The sequence below is a fragment of the Plasmodium brasilianum genome, chromosome 1, assembly GCF_023973825.1.
Source record: "Plasmodium brasilianum strain Bolivian I chromosome 1, whole genome shotgun sequence".
Taxonomy (NCBI): domain Eukaryota; phylum Apicomplexa; class Aconoidasida; order Haemosporida; family Plasmodiidae; genus Plasmodium; species Plasmodium brasilianum.
Genome location: NC_090114.1, coordinates 1,315,907 through 1,334,801, shown reverse-complemented (window position 1 = coordinate 1,334,801; position 18,895 = coordinate 1,315,907). Strand labels below are relative to the sequence as shown.

The following is an 18,895-nucleotide window of genomic DNA, read 5'->3' as shown; positions in this document are numbered from 1 at the left end:
CACTATTTTAATAACCTGCCATAAATTAAAAAAATAAAATGAAAAATCTTTAATATTATTATTATTTTAGTCTTATTTAATGTAAATATAAGTTAACATATATAAACAGTTAATAATATAAATGTCATATTAATATAATTATCCAATTAGAAAAAAATATATATGAGTAAAAGGATAAATATAACTTAAAATTAAACAAATGAGAAAAATGTATGAATAATAAAATTTTACAAAATTTTAAATCTAATGCATTAACCAAAATATATAATTTTTTATGAATAAATTATCAGATACATCTGTAATAGGTTACTTAAATCATATAACATACTGTAAAAGGGAAATTAAAATATTTCTAGAAAAAAAATAAAATTTCAAAAAAATTCATATATTTTTATTATTTATTAGGAAAAATAATGGAGTAGAATATTTTATTTATTATATATTGTTTTGATATTAACCATGTAACATATTAAAAAATATATTATATTAACGTAAAGGAGTATTTACAAAATATTAATGTTGAATATCACATGATGTTTAAATGTAAGAAGAAAAATGTCAAAGGATTAATATGAGTACTTGAAGGAGTAAATTCATTCATTAAATGTGTTCATACTATGGAAAAAAGTAAATAAATTAAAAACAAAAAAAGAGATTCATTAATGATTCCTTCATTTTATAAAAAAATAAAAAATCCAGAATACAAATAAATAAATATATGCATATATATCGAAATCAAATAATTATACTTTTAAGGCTTAGTAAATAAAAATATTTCTGATCGAGATAAAGTTTCAATACAAAAAATAATAGGATAAAAATATAATTATGTTAATTTTTATTCTATTATTTTTTTAATTCAAAAATTGCTTTAAATTTATTAATTTTCTTTCCTTTTTTAAAAAAAATGTACTATAATTTTTTTTTCCTTTTTTAATATTAGAACTATCTTTTGTGAAAATAATAATTTTATAAATGTCATTTACATTGTAAATAATTAATATTATAAATAACAAGATATGTAATATATTTCCTACTATATATATTTTTCATATAAAAGCAGTTATTCATGTAAATGATATTTTTAATATTTTTTATTTTTTTTAAATACACTCTATATATATTATATGTTTATGAAATACAAAAATACATAAAGTTCTGAAAATTTCATTAAAAAAATTAGTGAATGAATAAAATATTTTTTTAATAATTTTTAATACTATATCATATAGGTTAACGAAAAATATTTTATATAATATTTATAAATATATACAAAGTAATCATCCTTTAAGTTATTACTAACTGCACCCACTATATGTTAAACAATGTTATTTTTTATTCCTTTCTTTTTTTTTTTTTTTTTAATTCTTATATATAAATATTAAGTTATTTATATGTATAAAATACAATAAAAGAATTTTTTCATAAATTTATTAAATTATTAATTAGCCAAAATAAAATGTAATCCCCAATATACCAACATAGAATATTATAAATTTATTATATAATAGTAAAAGTTTCACATAGATCATACATCTTAATATAAAAAATTTTCATAAATTATGCAATATCATAAAAATTACATTTTTAACGAATACAATATATTTTATACACAAATTCACGCTATGATAGTTATTAGCAAATCAATTTTAAAGTAGGTTTTATTTTTTTAATAAAAATATAATATTGTTTGTTCATTTATTTTTATAATTAAGAACGTCTAACTGAGAAAACAAAAATTTATAGCTAACAGATTGCATATATTAGAACAACTAATAATAAAATATAATGAAATTTAATAATTGAACAATTAGCAAATAGTTTTACATATTCCTATCAATTTTTTATATATTCTATATTTAAATAAATCCAATATTATGAAATATTGCGATATCATCTTTTTCTTTTTAAATGGTAAATATAATATTATTTACTTACCCTACTATGAAATAATTAATTTATATATTTATAATAATTATGAATAAATTCAATTTATATTATTTTAATTAAAATTATATTTTTATAAATAACATTAATATAAAAATTTCCTAATATATATTAATAATTATTATTCTTTGTCTCTATTGTAGAAAATGTCCTAGATATAAATACGTTATTAAAGTTTTTCTAACAAATAATAATACAAAATATTATAAAAATAAATAAATCTTTAGATGAACCTTTATAATAAAAAAAAAATTGTATTACTTTAAAATTTTTCCTTACTACATATATTACAATTTTTAAGATATATATAATGAACCACAAAATGAAGTCTCTATTTTATTGAAATTTCTACCTTTTTACTTTCAACATGGATATGCCTTTTTTACAATGACCCAGCATTACAACATTATTTAACGAAGTTTGTATTATTTATTTTTTCGTCAACTTATTTTTATTGATAAAATTTTTTAGAGTATGTTTTTATTTAAAAAACACAATTTTACCCTTATTTTTTAGAGTACATTTAGTAAATATGTGGGAAAGTACAAACTTGACAGAAAATTAGGTATAAGGAATTATCGACTGTTATCAGCTTATGTAGAAAAAAGTGATCCATATATTGCAAACTTAAAAAAGGGGATAACTAACAATGAAAAATGGGACAATAGAAAAAACAAACAACCATGTAGAAGTTCATCATATAAAGAGGAATTCAATAGACAATATGATAAACATAAATATTTAGGATTTGAAGTAAAAACGTTATCTGATTTTGAAAGAATTTTATTCAGTCATCTTGATTATATAGAAATTATTAAGGAAAAAACATCAATTGGTGATAAGACTACAAACAAAAAATATGTAAAGAGTACGGAATACGAATTCTTATGCCTAATATATTACTCTAGTGGGGATTAATTCTACCATTAAGGAACATAAACGATGTTATAGATATTAAAACTTTAAATACTGAGGATAAAGCATATTCAATATTATTCTGTATATTATGTGTTATATTCATATTAGGACTTGCTCATACGCTTATAAAAATTATAAAATATAAAGGAATTATGAAGAGGAAATATTAGAAATAATAATAAAAAGAATATTTCTTTCTTTATATAAGTCATTAATGTGAAGTAATGACTGTAATATATTTACTCTTATTCATAGTAAACTTACATATAATTTCTTAATTTGCACAAATGCACTTATATACAGATGGCATACTTAACAAAGAATCGTATATATTTATTCTCTAATATTTTTTTGTTAAATTGAATGTTTTAGGGTTTTACATTTTGGATTTTAAACTATTGTTCAAGATTAATTAATTACTATGTTTTAATATATATTTGAGTATTAGTATATATTTTCATGAACAATATATATTTGTCTGTTAAAAATACATGCATAATAACAAATTTTATATAATTTTATAGAGTTATTGTAATTTGCATTCAGTATGAAGTGTAATTTTACCACTTTTTTTTACTGTTTCATTCTAAAATCGTTTTATAATGATCTAATTTTAATAAGACCTTTATTATTTTTAAATTAAAAGTAATTTAGTCTTGTTTTTCATTTAACGGAAGTGTTCAATTATATGGTTCCATTATTATATATATATATATATACATATATATTTATTTATATAATGAAAAAATAATATTTATTCTATAAAATAAGTTTTATGAGATATATTTATTAAAACTTTAGCATAATAATCTTTTTAAGAGACCTTTATTTTAATTTACAATATACAAATTTGTAATTATTAATATATAATAAAATAACATCCTATATAGTTAAGGATTATTTATAATAGTTTAATAATTACAACAATACATGTCTTTATAATTTCATAAAAATTCATTCCCATTTATTATATTATGGTTGAGCATAAATGTAAATTAATATTTCAATAAATATAAATCAAATATATATTATATTTATAATTTACAAATATATATATCATATACATTTCTTGTTTTTTACATAATTAATGGATTCTTTAAAATAATTAAATATATAATAATATATGAATATATAATATGTTGAAATTCTTTCCTTTTTTCAGCGCTGTTAATTCATAATAATAGTCTTCTAAAAATATGCGATATATATATTAAAATAAAAATTTTCATTAAAATATAATGAAAATAAATGTATACTTTTATAAAAAAAATATAATTATATATAGACAAAAATTTATATACATGTTCTATTTTTTTTGCTTTTCTATAGATATATTAAATAAAAAGTTGAAATAATTACATATATGTATAAATATATTCACAGTTTTTATTAAAAATTTGTAAATTCATTAAATTAATAATAATAATTTTTAAAAAATATATAAAAATTAACTAAATGAATTAATTTTATATAAATAACCTAAAAATATGTAATATGGATTTTATTTTTTACATAGATTTAAAAATGAATATTTCAAAAGGTGTTATATTTTTTTTACCGTGTTTAATTGAAAAAGTTCAATGTTTGAGGTTCCTCTCAATACAAATTTTTCAATAATTTCCATTTTTTAAATTCATTATTTTATAGAAACAAAATAAAATGTTATTATAATATTATTATATGTTTTATTTATGAAAACTCCGTAAACTTTAAAAGGTATTCTTTAATAAATTAAATAATTAATTTATATATATATATATATATATATATATAAAATTTTTTTTTTGATTGTGTAAAATGTATTTAAAACCATGAACAAATAAGTATAGCCTATATGGGCATACAAAATAAGGAAAATAAAAAGGTTGCTAATAAGAATTTTAATAAAAAAAATATATTACGTTTTTCTGTTAATAATAAGTATTACTATAAGTTCGTTAATATATATTAATCCTTGGAAACAATATGTATATGCATAGATATATGGAGTAATTCTACTATAACAATATGATTTTTTTTGTTTTTTTTTTTTTTAACTATATTAATGTTTCTAATGAATGCACATAATTAATAAAAGAAAATTAATAAATTACGTATGTGAATATATAGATTTTTCATTTAGAAATAATGATACAAATTAAACTTAATGAAAAATTATAATTTTCAAAAATTATGGTAAAAAAATGTAAAATCTGTTCATATTTAACTCTAAAATATATAATACTACATAGTAGAGTAGTATAACGCAGATTAGACCATTTATATATATTATAGTATATAAAAGATTGAACGTGCTTAAGGAATAACTGGTTCTATGGTAAAATTAACATATCACAATATTTTTTTTCGTTTAATATTACTGTTCTTATATTATTACAATAATTAACATTTTATTAAAAATAACTTTGTTTTACAAAATATAAATTTTATAAAATTATAATTATTAACAGGAAAAAATCCTTAAAATTATTAATTATTGTTTTTCTAAATCGAAAAATATATTATCTCTATTCCTTATATTCTATATATTCCATATTCTATATAAACCTAATATTCACAAATGTTAAAAGTTATATATATTTTTTGCTTTTATGTTAAAGAATTAAGAGGAAAATTTTTTAATTACTCCTCTAAATTAAACAAATAATTTATATATAATTAATAATTATCAATGAATTTAAATTAATTCATTTTAATGATAAATAGTTTTTTTAAAATAAAAGTAAGATAAAAAATATATAATATAAATAAAAGTTATTTCTTATTACATATACTGTAAAATACATTATAGTTATATAAATTCTATTATGTATTTACGACGAATTAATGAAAATTCTTTTTAAAATAAATATAGTATTCATCGTCACCAGAAAGATATTATATTATTATTATTTTTTCCCTAAATTAATACATTAGATTATTAAAGATCAATATAATGGAACAAAAAATTAAGGCAATTTTAGTTATAAAAATTTCTGCGTTTTTAGTTTTAACTTTGAAGCACCATTTTACGAATGATGTGGTATTACATTATTGCATAAGAATATTGGCATAATCTTTATTTTCTCATTATCATTACTGTTATATAGTAATAATTTAACGATTCTTTAAATATTATATATATAATTTCTTTTTTTAGAGAGTGTTTAGCAATTTTTTGCATAACTATAACCTCAACAGAAAATTAGATACAAGAACTTATAGATTGCTTGCAATATGCAAACAAGCTAAAAATTCAAGTATATTAATGCTAAAAAATAATATAACGAATAATGCATTACAGAAAGAAAAATATATATCCATCAAGGAAGATAAAACTGCACAAAAAAAAAATTGGTTAAATGGAATTTCATTAAAGAATGCGAAAAAATATAATGAAGCAAAGAAAAAAAAATCTTGCATATTTGAAACAAAGAAATATTCCAATTTTGAAAAAAAAATATTCAAAGAACTTGATTATATAGATTTTCTTAAAAACAACAGGACAATAAGTGATAAGACTTACAAAAAAATAATAATTAAAAAATACAGTCTACAATTTGCTTTACCTTCGTTATTGTTTTTGTTGTCATTAGCATTACCCATGATAGAGATAATATGGCATTTCTTATATCAAAAAATATGGTTATTGGAATTTTCATGGCTGAAAACACAATTAAATGCGTTAGCCAGTGGACCATTGTCTGACTTTTTAGAAAAGTTAAAAGATGGTATGTCATGGTTATGGGGAGACTTATCTTCAGTAAGTGATTCAAAATGTGCAGTTCTAGGACATTTAGTTGGTCTTCTAATATATTTCATACCTTTTATTATATTAGGTTTCACACTTATATTGAAGCTTTTTTATTACCACAAAAAAGTTAAAAAATATGAAAAAATTAAGTTTAGTAAAAGGTAAGATACATACTAAGCAATATATATATATATACGTAAAGAAGTTCTTAATGTATAATAATAAATATAATGTTTTTATTACTAATAAACATAATCATAATTTCTTTAATTTTGTATATGTCTCTATATATATATGGAATTTTTCATACATAGTAGTGAAAAAATATATTCTTAGTTTTTTTGTGAATTTGAACTTTTTAATATCTTTTAATATGTGACATAAAGAATTATTTCAACTTGACTAAATATTATGTATTAATATATGCATTTTTTTAAACAAAATTTCATTAAATATATATATATATATATATATATATATATATATATATATATATATATATATGTTAAATTAATATATAATAACACTAAACATATAGAATTATATAAGTAAAATAACTATATGCAACCAAAAAGATTTTTTTTTTTATTTTATATTATTGTCTAAAAGTCCAAATTGTTGAAAATATCATGAAAATTTATTATTATTTTAAAATTAGTAATAAACTTGCCTTATTTTGTATTTAATTAAAAGAATCGAATATATTTTGTTGAACTGATATATATATGTATATGTTTTAACGTTACAATAAATTTAGTATTTTTTATATAGGGTTTATACTATGTGGAACATATCATAAAGTGCATTAATTTAAATATCTAAGAGATATTTCGTTTTTTGCGTATAGGTATTTATAAATGAAAAAAAAAAAATTGTCCTCATCAAATATGAATTATTCATAAATGTCAAATAGACTTTGGATTATATATCATTACAACAATTTAAAACGTTCACATCAAGTACTATTTTATTGTTCATTTAAGCTGAGGTGTTAATTCAATTTTGAAAGAACGAATTAAATATATATAATACTGTAAATATATAACTAAATTAACTATATGTATTTTATATTATTAAAAGATTACATTAACGAATTCAGTGTATTCATATATTAAAAAATAATCGGTTTAAATTGTTTTTTTCTTGTGTTTTAGTTTTTTTTATAATATATTTGCTAAACCCATGTTAATACTTATAAAAATAATAATTTTTATTAATGGTAATGAAAGTAAATGTATTTTTTTTTTTTTAATAATATAGAAATATATTGATAAATATTTATCTGTATGTTTTACTTTTTATATTGTCTATAAATATGTTTTGTAGTGTGTTATTAACTTCTTAAAGATGTACAAAATTACATGTTGTTTATATTAAGTGTTAGTAATTTGTTCAGCCTAGTACTGACAAACTTTTAAAAAAAGAAAGTAAAAACGAAAATTAAATTATTATTTATAATTTATAAATATGTAATATTTAAAAAAATTTTTTTTGCTTAGTATTAATCTAATATATTCAAAATGTTACTAAAAATTTTTTAAAATGCTTAATTAAATAAATGAAATTTGTATCTTTCTGTCTACAGCATATTATTAAGTAGTTTTCAATTATTAAATATTATTTTTCATAGATTCAAATAAAAATTATAATATAAGTTCTGGTTATCGCCTTTATATACTCTTTAAATATAAGCAATTAATAAGTGAAATAACTTATCTATATTTTTTTCTTTGTGACTATCCACATATAATATACAGAAAATGAGACAGATATATTTGGACATATCTACATACAGAAATTGAAAATGTTGCTAATAAGAATATTAGTAGTACATTTAAAATTATTTTTACTATTCACTACACTTTTTTTATTTCATTCTCTATTGATATTTCTTCTAAATATATATTAATAATTAAACAAAAAAAATTAGATGAATATGAATATTTTTTTTATAGAAATAACACTATAAATTAATCTTAATTTAAAATTATAATTTTTAAAAATTATGATAGAAAAATAAAGAGTCAGATTTTATTCATCTTTACAATATATATATTTTTTTACATATTATATAATATACTAAAAATTAGATTTTTCAAAATTATATTATAGTCTATAAAAATAATATCCATGTTTACGCAGTAATGCAATTGCCATGTATAACACAACATGTTGCACAAAAAAAAAATTTACTTTCTCTATTATAATATTTCATTAATTAATATATTTTAGGAATAATATCTTTTTAAAAAATATCTTTAAAAAAATTAGAATCATTTATACGATAACATTCTTAAAATTAGCAAATATATTTTTAATATGAAGGGCGATATATAATATGTATATTCTCTACATTCTGCATAGTATGTAAACTAAATATTTGTGTATAATAATAAATCGTATATTTTTTTTTTGTTTATTCTGAATAAGATTAATACATAATCTATTTAATCAGTAATTTACAGTAAATAATTATATAAACTTTTTTAAATATTTATAAATAAACACAATTTATTTTATTTAAATAAATGTTTATTACCTTTTCTTTTTATAACATTAACATTAACATTAAAAAATTTTTAAAATATCTTTAAAGTTTTTTTCTTGTATAAGCTGTAAAATATATCGTAATTATATAAATATTATTAAGTATTTATGAAGTAATAAAAAAAAGTTTTTTTTTTTAATTATATATAGCATCCCTTATAAGTAGAAAAATAAATTGTTATTTATTTTTCCCTTAATATGTTTGCTTATTAATTATTTATATAATGCAACAAAAAATTAATTCCATCTTATTTTATAAATTATCTGCGCTTATCCTTTTAATTTGGATATGTCATTTTTATTGTCATATAGTATGATAATATTATTTATGTATTTCTGTGAAATATATATTTTTCGTGTTTTATATTATTTAAAAATATTTATTATTTTATGTATTAACATATATTAACATAAACTTTTTTTAGGGTATTATTAACATATCATTGGATGAGGACTGGACACCATGTCGAAGATTATATACAAGAAGTTATCGTTTACTAACAAAATATAAACAGAATAAGGATTCAATTATTTTAGATTTAAAAGATGAAAAACCATTCAATGGAGAGGGGGAAAAAGGAAAAAACAAATATTCTAATAGAAGGCCACTAAATAAGGCGCAATACTATATAGAAGTTATAGATTATAATAATAGTATGTTTGACGGTAAACACTTCCATTTTGAAAGAAAATTAGTTAAAAAAAAGGACTATGATGATTTTCTTGAAAAAAAGAGAAGAATTTGTAATATAGCTTTAAAAAAAATAAAATTCAGAAAATACAGATATGGAGCTTTTATGTTTTTCCTTTTTTTCTTGGTCGGAATTGGATTGCCAATATTACAAGGATTAGGCTACTTGAAAACTGCAGGAGAATCGCTTAAAAATTCACTATCTTTGAGCAGTGTATGGGATGCAGTTGAAACTGCCTTGGGTGAAGCAAAAAAACATTTTTTTGTAATATCATTTGGGATATTAATGGTTATATTATCTGTCATACTTCTAATAGCGTTATATAAGATCCTAAAAAATAATGAAAAATATAAAAAAATTAAGTTAATGGCTGATTTAAATGATTAATTAGAAATAAACATTTTTCTGTAAGTTAACAACATTAACTTATATGTATAATATTTTTATAGAATTTATTTTTATAAAATATGCCTATAATTATTATAATTCTATAAATACATATATTAGTAATTATCTTTTTTATACAGAAGAAAAAAAAAAATAAGTTATTCATTTATTTTTGAATTTGGATATTTTGATATTTATGAACTTTTCTTTTAAATTATTGCTTCATATTAATTACATATTATGGGCTAATATAAACATAAATATGTTTATTAAATTAGATTCTTATGAAGAATATATATTTAAGCATAAAAATTAATATATAATAAAACAATTCATATAATTTTATTGGAGTATGAAAACTCATATTTGAAAAAAAAATTGCTTCTTCCTATATTGCAATATTTTTCATAGAAAAATGATTAATTTTTTTGGTAATTAAAACAATGTATTATTAGTGTTAAATTAATACTAAATGCGTCTTGTTTTAAATTTATAGTAACGAAAAGAATTTTGCACCCTTGACACAAACACTTTTTTATTTAAAAGACAACATAATATTTATACTAAAAAAAAAGTTTTATAGAAATTATATAATAAAAAATATATATACTTTAAATATCTTTATAACATATATATAGTTTAATTCGCCTGGTACATTAATACAATAATCCTTATGTACCAATATTTTTTGCTTTGAAGAATGCATTACTAATTGCTTAATTTCAATTTCAGAATATATAATATTTAAATGAAGAGCTCAAAACAAAATTATCATTGTATTTTATAAAATTTATAGTTATAGGAATTAATGCTTTTTTTAAAAAATAACATATATATAATAAAAAGATATTATATATATATTTTATTAGCAAAATCTAGCTAATACTTTTTTTAATTAATCTTAATCTTATACTAGTATGTATCATAAAACAATTACGCATTTTTTCCAAACTTAAACAATAACTACTTAATAAAAGTAAATAATAAATTTATAATGGAATTCAATTAACTACTGAATAATGCGTTAATGCACTTTAAAGATATATACGTTTTTTTACATAACACTATTACACATAAATAAACATTTGCAAATTCTCAGTACTTAGTATTTTTTCTCTATACATATTTTTACCGCATCAGTAATATGATCTTAAATATGTGAATTTATATAATATTATATTAATGATTAAGAATTTTCTGAAATTATATTCTTTCTCATTTTAATAACATAAACTTAAGTAAAAAATTATTTGTATTCACATATTATATCATAATAGTGCTATCATGTTTTTAATAATTTTAAATGTTATGATATATAATAATTAAAGTCTTAAATTATATTTTTCATTTAGTGATTAATCACAAACAGATAAATCATAAAACGTGTGGTCTAATTTATTTACGAGAATTTCACATTTTAATGTTCTATCATTTTTTAAAAAGAACTTTTGTAAATTATAATTTAAACAAAAAATTAAAATTAATAATTTTTTTATTCATTAAACTATTCTTATATTTAGAAAAGTATATAGTAGACAATAAAAAGGAATAATTATTTTATTGTTTTGAAAATATGTTGTTCAATTTAGATAAATTAAAATTAATATTTGGATAAATGCGCATAAAAGTATCAATCTATTTCTAAGAAAATTTTTAATAGGTTTTACAATTTTTTCTTTCTTTTTTTCAATATTAAATGTTATAAATATTATAAAATTATATTGTTATCTGTAAATAGTACACATATGTATCTAAAAGGGGTAATATATAGTCCAAATTATGGCAAAAATATTACCAAGATATACTAGTACAATTCTTTTTGTTTTTAGGGCTTCATGTAGGAGATTATTAATATTGATTATTACAATACAACATCAATATTCTAGATCATACATTTATTTACTATTTTATTAGTATACGTACGAAATTCCTGATTTAATTCTGTGTTATAAAAACTAAGCAAATATCTGTTATAAAATAAAATGGTAAAAAAAATGAATATGTACATACATTTCTGATATATTTAAACAAATATAAATATAAATTTCGATTATGCTGATAATCATGTATTTTTCTCACGAATTACTGTTTTTATTTCTTTTCCCCTTTCGTTAAATTTATCATATATATATATATATTTAATTAAAAAAAAAAAAAAACATTTAAATAGATACAATTGGAAAATTTACATTTAGGCATAATGCTATGAGTTTAATTGAAAATTATAATTTTCTGAAATAATGATGGTAAAATAAAAAATTAATGCTTATTATAAATAAAATATGTATTTTTTCATGTTTTAGTAAGTACATTATTAACATGATTTGTTATATATATTATATACAACAAGGTATCCGCATTTTTTAGATGTATCTAATGCAATATCTAACTCTATTTTATATGCATTACTAAAAATAAGCATAATGATATTTGTAATATTTTAATACCTTATATAAAATTAACTGACTATTAAATGTTTTCAGCAATATATTTTTTAATGTATCATAGACTATTAAGATATGCCGGTATTACATGTATATTAACAAATTTCATTCTTATATATTATTATCTTTATTAAATATATTATAATAAAGTAACTATATATATGAGTTGGTTCACGGAATTTATAATTCCCTCCTTTTCATTTTTAATAATAAAATCCTCATTCATCTTATATTATGATATATATTATAAAAAAAGGTATATATTTTGCCAAAACTAAGAGGTTACTTTCTCGTAATAGCAATTGTATTCATTTAAATAAAGGAATTATTTGGATATTTTTAATGTAAAAGTTATATTAACATAATTCATAATATTTTTTATTTTGTTCACATATGTATTGCATCTATGTCAAATTTAGTATAAGAATTTTATAGAATATATATTATTTTACTTATATAACATAAATTAAAACAAAATTAATGATAATATTAATATAAAGTAAAGTATTTCAGTTATTACATTTATATAATTAAAAGACAGATATAAAAAAAAAATTCTAAAAGCCCAAACTTAATTCTTAAAATTAGCTATTTACCTTTCTAAAAATGTACCTAAATATAGGTAGTATATATATCGTTACTTTCCTATTTATTTTTAAACTGTTTATTCTATTATTATTCATTCAAATACATTCACTATATATAATTCATACACACTGTGCCTTTATAAAATCTCTACTTTTTAATTACAACAAACTTTTTTCATTTTTCCTTATAGTATCGTGTTTTTTCTATATATATTAATTTATCTTAAATTATTTTAGATTCATAAATTATATAATTATTTATGTAACACGTTTTATAAATTGTTATGTATAATTTTCTTTTCCTCTTTTTTTTTTTTTTTTTATATATGATATTCTTACTATTTACTCTTCTTCTGATAGTAATATAAGTTTCATAATTTTTTAGGTGTTTTATTTTATATATTATTTTACTCTAATTTTCTGTGTTCGATTATTTTTTATTTTAGGCGTTTTACTGCATACATTTCATATATATAAGTACAATACTTGGAAAATCTTTTGTATACCCATTGTATATATTTATATATATATTATGTATTAACTGTATTTCATTCAATTTTCTTTTATTTTTTCTCTTACTATATATAAATACATATATAACTTCTCCACGTTTGCTTTTCATTATTCATTCGCTAAATCATTTTGACTTTTATTTGAAGTAATCAAAGATGGTTTCACCTAGAATAATAAGCAAACTGTAATCTTGTACTACCCCTATTTCTATTTACCTTTTTTGGTGAACGTATTTTAAACTGCCGCAAGTATGATATATCAACATCTTCATCAATTCGTTTATACCTGGATGGCTTTTTTCTTAGACGTCGTCCAAAAGGTGTGAACTAATATAAAAATAAATAATATGAACAATAATTAATACATTTGTTATATAATTATAAAATTTGGTGGAAACATAAAATAGCAAATAAATATATTCTTCATTTTTTTTAGAAACTATTAATTACTTTATAATAAAGGAAAATAGTGAATATTATTCCAATTGCCAAAGTAAATGCAATTCCAACTCGGAAAAAATGGTTGATTATATCAATATTATTTCCTAATGTATGATAATAAAAACCATTAATGCTTCGTGTGAATCTAACCTTTTTATGGGGAGAATATTCTTCCCATCTTCCTCCAAGAGTTCCTTTTTCTCGTACATTTGGCTCGTCGCATAATCTTGAAGCACCTTCTATGGATTGGTAACCGGGACAACTCTTTTGTACTTTACTCTTCTCATTTTCTGATGTAGATAATGCCTTTGAAGCTTCCTGTAATGTATCGTTTGGGTTAGGATTTGCGGAAAAGCTCGATACTCTGCTAATTCTATTTTTCTGTTCAACTTGTCTGCTTTGGGAAGCTGGTGCCTCTTGACCTTGTGATGTTAAACTAATAGGTTTATGTTGTAACACACTATCTGTATTGGAATCAAACGTTTTAGCAGGTTCAACATAAGTTGTAGACATTCTGCAAATATCTGTACCTTCTTCTTTACTTCTACAAGTAAAATAATAAAATGAACTAAAAATGTGTGAGCTAGAACTATAAAAATTTGGTGAACTATCAGAATTCGCATGTTTCTCTTCTTTTTCTAAATTACTGCAACTATTATTTCCACCTTTCTTCAATGATGACAATAGTTGTTTAGGATCAAATTCATCAGCACAATTAAAATAATCAAAACAGTCCTCCAAGAATAAGCCGTTGCAACATTCTTTCTGAAGCTTATGATTATTATATATTTTAATAATATCATTAAGGTATTTTTCATATTCACTCAGTGAAAGAAGTTTACAAGTATCATCAGTTTTAATACTATCATAATTATGAAAATAATCATACAAATATTTCTCTTCTAACTTATCACTTAATACACTTAAAGCATTATTATTTTTAAACTCATACTGACAAAAGTATGAATTATAGTCATGCTTAATACTATCTCGAGCACTCAAAAATTTTGTAATATAGGAATTTCCATTAAAGTTTTCAGAATTATTCTCTAGAAACTTTTTTATATTTTTGTATGCCCAATACTTATAGTGTGAACAGTAAATAGTAGATTCATCTTTATTACTATGTTCAAGTAAATCATCTGAATTTCTTGCAATTTTTTTACACAGTTCGAAACCTTCATTCGTACCAGCATCTCCTTCATTTTTGAATACACTACAAGAATTGTTATATTTATCTCCTTCAACCTTCTTGTCGAATTTATTATATATATTATATGAATGTGATCCCACTAAAATTTTATCCTAAAAATTAAACAGACCTAATGAATTATATATATATATTTACAATATCTTTTAAAATCATAGATATATATTTTGTTTTCGTAAAAAAATACTAAATTTATAAAATGTTAATACACTTTTTAATTAAGAATTAATATGTACCCATTTATCCTCATTTGAAGTTGACATTATTGCTTCAAAAAATTGAAATAAAAAAAAATTTTACCATTCGAAGTTTTGAATTACCTATATATAAAAAATAAAAGTACAGTTATTAATGACATATTATGTATTTCACTATATTAATTATAAGAATTAAATAAATCTTCCTTAGTAATAAAAATTAGTTAATTATTATTTATAATTAAAAATCCATAGCACTGATATTATCCTATAGAATAATCATTTAAAATTTTGAAATAGAACAAAAAAAAAATAAGTTCAGAATTCTAAAATGACATTTTAATTTTAGCTCATAGTGTTTTATTTTGTAAATAATTTTTTTATACGATTAATTCACTTTTCCATTAATGTTTTACACTATATTATAATTTTTTATTATATTATTTTTTTAATAATTCTTTTATATATGTATCAATCCATTTCGTTTTTTTTAATATTTTCTTTACCAATAATAATTAATTCTCTTTTATATTTAGTACTATATTAACATAATTATTCCTTAAAATCGATATAAGGGCTTATTACAAAATAGTATATACATATATATATTTTTATTAAAATTAGATAAATGAATACTAAAGAAATTTTATTTATACAAATTTGGAAATTTTATAAAGCAAGAGTTATTGTTATACATGTTGATAAATGATCCTAAATAAGATAAAAAATAATAACTGCTTAAAAAACTTTTTTATAATTACAATTGTAATATTTAAAATATATTATAAGTTTTTATTATAACAAAATAGTTCCTTTATAATTACTATATTTAAAAATATATCATTTCATAATAATGCTAAAATGAACTAATATAATATAAGTTAAGGTCTTAAGTTTTAAAATATATTAACAATAAACTTTTTACTATTTTCACATTATAAAATTATAATAAAAGGATATAGTAGAGTACTCTAAAATTAATACTTTTTAATATCTCATCCCTATATACGTTGTTACATATTAATTCATTAATAAAAAGATATAATAGAGTTGCATATATAAATTCCTATATTTTTTTTTTAGCTAATATTTCGAAATAACTCATTATAATTTTATAAGCCCACAAAATAATATGTTCCAAATAATGACATAATATATGAAAATGTTTTTGAACAAAAAAATGGAAAAAGATTCTACCATTCGTTTATACGTAAATATAATAAAATTCTCTTTTTTAATATACTTCTTGTAGGTTCTAAAATAAATTTATTACTTTTTTCATTATAATTTACACAATTTTTTTTGTTAAATTAGAAAAAATATATTGAGAATTAATAAATTTATATAATGAAATAGATGCTATATATATTATATATTCTTTTTTTTTTTTAATTTAATTTTGTCATATAAGAGGAATTTTTATTAATTTTTTTTTTATTGTTTTATGTTTATTGAATATATATTTTTAGCACAAAGGAATGATATGCTATTGTTTATTTTTTTTATTATTATTATTACACAGATGGTTTTAAAATAAATATATTAATGAATTCTTAATAATATTTCATATGCAAAAAACCACTTAATGTATACGTAATTATGTAATAAATACAGAAATTACTTAATTTATACAAAACTTCTTAACTACATTGTGTTTCATTTTCATTTCAGTTATTACTTTTTATGAGTGCTTTTAATTCGAATAATAATTTTTGTATTTATAGAGATTATATATGATAATATTTTGATTAATGGAATATGCATAAAATATTTAATTCGTTAAAATGCATTCCATGTTACGCAAACAATATATTTTAGTCATTTTAATTGTTGTAAAGTTGATGTTCTTTTAAAATTTTTTCACACGTATGATACATATATATTTTATCAAAAACATTATGAGCCAATTTTAATAATAATTATTATATATATGTTATATTGTATGTAATTAGTTTTAAAATTTTTGCAATTTTTCATTTATATATATGAGTATATTGTATTTTGCTGTGAAACAGTATCTCACAAAATTAACTAATTAATGCATATGTTCAGAATATTTTTTTAGCTGATTTCTATTTTTTTTTTTAATTTATTCTGATGAACTAGAAATTTGTGATGGCAATACATATAATAATATTTTTCCAGATATTAAAAAAAATATATATAATTATTCATTAAAAATGAACTAATAATAAAAAGTATATAAAATCTTTACATTATATATTTTACTTTGTAAATAGTGCTTTAAGTTTTTTACTGCTAAAACGTAATTCAAAAAAATAATGATTACAAATTTTTTTATTTTTTTTTAAATAATGTGCTATTATATACTGTTACTAGTATAATTCGCAGCAAAAATAAATAAAATATGTAAAAATATATATTTGGAAAATTATACATAATGATATTTAATGATCATTATTAAATGTATGAATAATAAAAAGAATATCATATATTTATTTCGATAACGTAATACTTTTATAGAAATTAAAGACACAAATTATATATATAATTTACAAATGTATTTTTGTGATATTAAATATGTAAAAATAAATCTTAAATTTATTTTTATTTTTTTAAGAGTTATTTTAGTATATTTCTGAAAATTTTGCTAGTACCATATAATGCGCTATTAACATTTACTTTTATTACAAATATATAATTATACCATTATTTCAACAACCTAAAATTACATAGAGAATATATAGTTATACAATAAATTAATATGTTAAATTTACAGCTACCTCAAAATTAAGAAAAGCAGAAACCATCATATAGTCAATTAAATACCAGATCCTTCAAAATAATAGAATTATAATTATTAAAAATTTGAAATACTTATCAAATTTTGTACTATAAAATAGACCATATTTGTCGTATATTATATTTACTAATTTATAATATTTTATCATTTTATAAGAAGTTTAAATATTTAATATAAATTAAATTGAAAATGATTAATAGTATATTTATATCCTTAGAAACAATCAAAATAAAAAAGTTCGTTTATTAAAATTCTATATTCTTATAATATAAATTTTATTGATTTTAAATATAAATAACAATTATATTCATCCGGAATGGAATATTTTAAAAGTTAAATAGCAATATTATATAAACATCTCAATGCAAATTAAAGTTTATATATTTTTAATATAAATACCATTCATTATATATTATGAGATTAATAGAATTCTATTATAAATATATAGCTTAATACTTTACGTAGTGCTTATTTTTAATATGATATGCTGCATCTTGCATGAATATTAAATTTCTG

At 18.6% G+C, this 18,895-nt stretch overlaps 4 protein-coding genes across 4 annotated transcripts; 3 read left to right on the top strand and 1 right to left on the bottom strand.

Annotated features, from left to right (window-relative positions):
- Positions 1-2,174: 2,174 nt before the first annotated feature.
- On the top strand, positions 2,175-2,865 carry MKS88_000576 (uncharacterized protein; the record flags this gene model as incomplete). The annotated part of the gene is made up of 2 exons (XM_067216919.1): positions 2,175-2,201; positions 2,464-2,865. 2 exons carry the CDS (start codon positions 2,175-2,177, stop codon positions 2,863-2,865), a joined length of 429 nt encoding a protein of 142 aa, XP_067075811.1.
- A 2,935-nt stretch (positions 2,866-5,800) lies between these two features.
- On the top strand, positions 5,801-6,763 carry MKS88_000575 (fam-l protein; the record flags this gene model as incomplete). The annotated part of the gene is made up of 2 exons (XM_067216909.1): positions 5,801-5,887; positions 6,005-6,763. The coding sequence occupies 2 exons, from the start codon at positions 5,801-5,803 to the stop codon at positions 6,761-6,763; spliced, it is 846 nt and encodes a 281-aa protein (XP_067075810.1).
- Positions 6,764-9,369: 2,606 nt separating this feature from the next.
- Positions 9,370-10,224, top strand: MKS88_000574 (fam-m protein; the record flags this gene model as incomplete). The annotated part of the gene is made up of 2 exons (XM_067216898.1): positions 9,370-9,456; positions 9,571-10,224. 2 exons carry the CDS (start codon positions 9,370-9,372, stop codon positions 10,222-10,224), a joined length of 741 nt encoding a protein of 246 aa, XP_067075809.1.
- Positions 10,225-13,929: 3,705 nt separating this feature from the next.
- On the bottom strand, positions 13,930-15,681 carry MKS88_000573 (uncharacterized protein; the record flags this gene model as incomplete). The annotated part of the gene is made up of 3 exons (XM_067216887.1): positions 13,930-14,094; positions 14,218-15,513; positions 15,655-15,681. The coding sequence occupies 3 exons, from the start codon at positions 15,679-15,681 to the stop codon at positions 13,930-13,932; spliced, it is 1,488 nt and encodes a 495-aa protein (XP_067075808.1).
- Between the last annotated feature and the right edge of the window lie 3,214 nt (positions 15,682-18,895).